Source organism: Austrofundulus limnaeus, unplaced genomic scaffold, assembly GCF_001266775.1.
Source record: "Austrofundulus limnaeus strain Quisiro unplaced genomic scaffold, Austrofundulus_limnaeus-1.0 Scaffold2, whole genome shotgun sequence".
NCBI lineage: Eukaryota > Metazoa > Chordata > Actinopteri > Cyprinodontiformes > Rivulidae > Austrofundulus > Austrofundulus limnaeus.
The window spans coordinates 3,457,641-3,463,285 of record NW_013952404.1 but is presented as its reverse complement, the minus strand read 5'-3'; the positions used below and the strand labels follow the sequence as shown (position 1 = coordinate 3,463,285).

At 39.3% G+C, this 5,645-nt stretch overlaps 1 protein-coding gene across 1 annotated transcript in view; it reads right to left on the bottom strand.

The window, feature by feature from the left end:
* The window catches only part of syf2 (SYF2 pre-mRNA-splicing factor), a 47,479-nt gene extending 43,231 nt beyond the window's left edge, over positions 1–4,248 (bottom strand). The window contains exon 1 of the mRNA XM_014011089.1: positions 4,186–4,248. Within this exon, the coding sequence (XP_013866543.1) occupies positions 4,186–4,211 (26 nt within the window). The 5' untranslated portion in view covers positions 4,212–4,248. The remainder of the gene's footprint in view (positions 1–4,185) is intronic.
* Positions 4,249–5,645: the final 1,397 nt, after the last annotated feature.

The window sequence follows — 5,645 nt, the reverse complement described above, 5'->3', positions numbered from 1 at the left end:
CCATGGGTTTCCAGGAGCTCATGGTTTAGGCCGAGGCCCCCACCCCCCCCCAAAAAAAAATGACAGCATGTTTTTATTGAGGGTGGCCTACTACAGAGGATATGGTTGACAAAATCTAAAACCAGAATGTGTGTTTTTGTGTTAAATTTGATAATGCTTCCCATGGGTTTCCAGGAGCTCATGGTTTAGGCCGAGGGCCCAACACAGCTTCAAAAAGGCAGCGCTTTAAAAGCCGCCAAACCGCTTCAAACAGCAGCCAAACAAGATCCTTATTGTTCAATGGCATGCCCAAAGTGGCCATAACCCTCGCACAGACCCATAAACAGATTGTAATTGGTTTAATTATCATCTAATTTAAGAAAACTGGTTTAATGTTATAGAGTCTATCCTTTTATTTACCAGGAGCCAAGTGGAAATAAGACTGAGGTGCAGTAACAAATTCAATATGTTCCATATGTAAACACCTTAAAGAGCTCTACGAAAAAAAAGCCTAATGCAGAAAGTGAATAAGAGTCAGTAAAATGCTGCACTCGTGAAAATAAGGCTCCAAACTAAATGCTTGGTTCTTTCCGAGAACACCCACTGAAGGACAGATAACCCCCGCTCCCCCCCCCCATCGCCTTTGTGGCTGTTTTTCACTGTGAGCTGGCAGATAATGAAACTGAGCAGCAGAGTCTTTCGCAACAACTGCTTCCTTCCTGGATGGATGTACGACTGGTGGAGAGGGATAAGAGACAAAAAACGAGCGACAAAGAGCCCGTTCAAGAAGGGTTGTCAGCTCCTCCCAGCTACAGAGGAGTGTAAATAAACTGCCTGCTGAGGGATGACCTCTCAAACTAATACTCTCACTTGGGACTGAGAGTTAACGAACCGACGTAGACAAACGTTCGCCCAGAAAACACCACCACATTCACAACGCATGTTAACCTAAATGCAGCTTTACTGACAGACTGATGCAAGTAAAAAAAAAATCTTTGCTCTGCAACAATGACATGTTAATCAGATGGTAAAACCCAATCTTGGTTGTGTGTGATCACAGTGGTTGCAATTAGAGCAAGGTTTACAGAACTACTTCCTCTCATCTGAGGTGGGGTACCCAAAAATTGTACTCAAGTAAAAGTAGCACTACTTCAACATATTTTTACTCAAGTAAAAATAAAAAGTAGCCATTCAAGAAATGACTCAAGTAAGAGTATTTGGTTAAAAGGCGACTTAAGTCGTAAATCAAGACATCWTTTATTAAATATTTGAAAATTACATCATCAGATGGACCAAAACATAAAGCTATGTGGAAGTTTTGGTAATTTAAAGATCAAAATGAAAATAATTTTTTTTTCACAAATCAGTTTCTTTCAATAAAAAATTTATAGAACTAACAAAAACTACGGTACAGGTGTGTGTCTGGTGATTTTGTTTGTGAAAACAAGAGTATCCAGAACTTTGACTAAAGTACGAGCAGCGATACTTTATGATAAAATTACTCAAGTAAAAGTAAAAATACAGCATAGTAAAAACACTCCAAAAAGTACATTTTCAAAAGGTTTCTCATTTTAACTACTTACTACCGAACTCTGSCCATCATCTACAGCATGATTAGCAATGAGCTGGAGAAAATGTAATTTCTCAGATGAAGTGTAATCAAACTTTTATTACAGACTCGAGGTCCACAAAACAAAGACAAAAGAAGCAGATCAACCATACAATAAAATCCAAGAACACAAAAATAAACAAAGACAAAAAAAACTATGGAAGACAGCTGTACCAGTCTTATGTTAGTCAAGCTCATAATAATTGTGTTACAGCAAGCATTGACAAGGCCAATAAATTTAAACATCAAATTTYTCAATGTTAATGTTAAATTCTGTTGTTATTTGAACACTGAGCTTTTTAAAATCAAATTTTACTGAAAATACAATCAAATGAAACAACAGCAGCTTTAAGATTTTTTAAACTGGTGAAAAGTGTGCTGTAGTTTTAAAATGTAAAAMCCCCTCTTTTATGACTCAAGCAGTGTTTTATCATCACATTTGGGCTGGTTRTTCCTTTATCAATTAAACAGGCTAAAGGTCTAAATTTGTATTTACACCTGGGCAAAACTGGGAACAGATGAGAGTGGACAGGAGCTGAAGAGCAAATTGTAAACACACATAAGTTTTGGGAAGAAAAAGGTCAGATTGGGAATCATTTTGAAAAGTCACCCGGTCATGTACAGGAAGAAAAAGTATTGAGAAAGATTTGAAAGGCTTATAATCAGAGGAACAYCTGCAAAATATTAGACGCAGTGTGACGTTTGGGCATGCATGGCAGTGTCACCGTGTCACCAGTTTTTTCAATGATTTGACAGATGTCAAAATAAGTTGAATAAATTCAGAAGTGTAAAAATAAGTATTACTGGTTCAGACCCAGCCAGATCCAAGCAAAGTTACTCGACAGCACAATAACACAAAACATACAAAAGCAACATGGAGGTTTCTGTACGTAAAGTAAGTTTGATCTTTAGCTACCTGACACCRCTGTGTGATGGATGAAAATTTGTGGTTTCTCTACTGTTTTTAACAGAACCAAAACAAATGTTAAATTCCTTCCTCCAGAAATTCCTTTTAGGGAAAATATGGAATGATTGGCACTGATATCAAAACCACTTTTATTAATATTTGGGAAAGGAAAAAGTTGTTGAGGTRTCCAGTCAGTTCCAAAATAGTAACAGTGAACAATCCTGTGACTTCACAAACTGCATTTTGAAGAGTAGGTACAGAGCAGGAACCTGATTTTAGTTGGTCAGCCTATTAATTCGAAGTTTTCCAGAAATGTTTTTCTAAACTGCTGAAAACTTCAGCAGCATTTTTCCTGTTTTATTTGCCTTTCAGAATCAAAGCAGCRTGCTCCGTTAAAAGCGGCAGTGCGATGTTTTGTTTTATTGAGCAACAGTAAAAAGCTCAAACCCATCCTCAAAATGTGTGTTTCATTTCCAGCCTCGACCCTGACATCATGTCATTATTTTCAAAACAAGTTCTCACCTCATTAGAAGTGAGAGAAGTGATGGAGTGATGGCGAGCAGACGTGGAGAAACGAAGACAAAACGATGAGTTGAAAAAAAAAGAAGGAAAAAGGAGAAACAGAGTAAATGAAAGAGTGTTTTTGTTGATGTGTAGGCCAAATGACAGGCACTGGGACATGGATGTGAAGACTTAATGAGCGTGGCTTTAGAAGTTGGCCTCCTCAGTAAAATGAAAAGCCTGTGGAGCTGGCTCCAGTGATGGATGAAGCGTTGCGCTCGCCCAGCTCTGACACATTCTGGGAAAGTGCCCGAGCCGTCTCCGGTCCTGATAAAGAAATAAAAGGAGAGCCAGCGCTGATGTGACAGAAAAGCCCTAAAACGTGATAAATTCTTCCAGCCACACATTCACAAAGTCGAGGTACAATATAAGCAGTGGAGTTCACTTTGCACCCCTCTTTTAGGACAGGCTCARTGCCTAATGAATTACCTGCAACCTTGAACACAAACAGACTCGACCTTGATGGCAAAGGTGATGATCMTTTAGGTTCATAACCCACTGATTWTTGTAGACTACTGAAAAAGAGGCCTGAAAGTGAGCCCACATCTCCCTATTCAGGAGATGTCTCCAATATGGTCTGTAATTAGTACCATCTCCTCCCCAGAGTGACTTCACTGAAGTCATGGCGGAGGTGATGGGGACCAGATGGCGAAGAGACGGTGACAAGCCCCTCGTCTTCACTACTCATCCATGTGGTTTTGTTTCAGCTCTCTGCTTATCTTATCTCTCAGATCGCCGGGACTCATCCTCCTCTGCCATCTCCATCTAGATGTTTTTTTATTGCCTTTGGTTTCCAATGTAATTGCAGTGAACTAAATCAATGTTCCTTCACTTTAACTCGCACATTTTTCATGGTGGCTATGATTGATCTTACAGGCTCAGTTTTCTTTTCAGCAAATAGATAGATTGATTTGGTTTAAAAAGAAAAAAAAAGTTTAGTAAAATGGCTTTTGGAGGCTGAACCTTAATGTAAACTCTTCGACCTTTAATTAACACACACCCCCCCCCCCATCTTTTCCCAAAAGCGATCCAATCCAGCACCAGCAGCGAGTGTTGCTGACCTGCCGAAGGTCGAACCTCTCCGGCTTTTCACACTCACATGCAGAAACACACACGGACAAAGACTCACATTGATCCCATGTCTTTGGTGTTCATTTCAGATTCCTGTTAGGATCCATCCACAGCATTGATTTCACCATCTCCCCTGATTAGGCAATTGAAGGGAACATAACAGTGTACCGATGGGCCTTATCAGGAAGACTCATCCCAGAGGACAGCTGATAAAAAGAGAAGCATAAGATCCAAGGGCATAATTCACTGTTAACAAACCAGTTACTGACAATGTATTACATTTTTAGTCTTGTTATAAAGGACCATGTATTGAAAACATTTTAAGGACAATTTTAACTTCAATCACAACACACATTGTTATAATAAACTTTTGTATTGCCACTTTCTAAGTCTTAGTTAATAATGTTTTCTAAAATCTTGTATTGATGGATGGGAGAGTCAATAAAGGTATTTTTTGTTAAGATTTTTTAAGAGACATTCAGTGTTGAACTGAAAGCCCAAATTATGTGCAAGAAACCAATTCAGTTCTCAGATCTAAAATCTTTATTTTCAGACAAATAAATCTTACCATTTCACCACGAGCCTGCCTCTGGTTCTGGAGACCTGAACAAAATGGCCACAAATCATGCGTTTTTACAATGAAGMAAACCTGATCCCAGCCCAATGTCATAGTATACAAGGAAGTTAGTTCTAGAAAAGAACACTAACACTGAACTGAGACCTGTTGATTCTCTTACTGTTTATACTAAATTCATTCAATTGATAAAATCTATCTAAAATTCAATTTATCAACCACAACATATCATACAACAGGACAGTGCTAAGAACGGAGCCTTGAGGAACTCCATACATTCGCAGTGGGCGCTTTAACTGGGAAAACACTGTTTTCATCCCTTGCCTGAAATATCTTTAATTTTTACATTATGGTTATTAAATTCACAGTATTATTTATCTATTGTGCAAATTTCTAAACACTAAATGGATGGAAGCTCTATAACAAGAGTCATTCAGGAAAAAAAGAGTAAAATATGAAGGAGGCAGCAGAGCCTCAGTGCTTATGCTGACTGGAAACAAATTATTTGTGGCTTATGCAAAGCAGTAGGACGTGTTCTGCTTAATRAGTTCAGACCTGGAGGACAGGGAGCAGACGCAAAGCTTGTCTCAACACACGACACAGCTCACATGCAAAGACCTGAAATAGCTTCTAAGCACAAAGTCCAGACCACAGAAGTGGATCCAGTCACAGGAACAGAGGAAAACTGTCCAGGCATTCTTCTCCGTCTGTGTCAACAATAACACACCTCTGCGCCAGCTCATCGCCTCCCTTCTCCTGCACGTCTTTAACGCCCAGACGGAGAAAAAAAACAGGCCTTTGTCACAGTTTGAAGCCAGTTCAGGCTGTTTTTATTCACGATGCTTCACTGTTTTGTGCTATCTATAATCCCAGTCTTAGCAGGGGTCTGTCTGTCTCTCTCCTCCTGGACCATCTCTCTCTCTCTCTCTCTCTCTCTCTCTCTC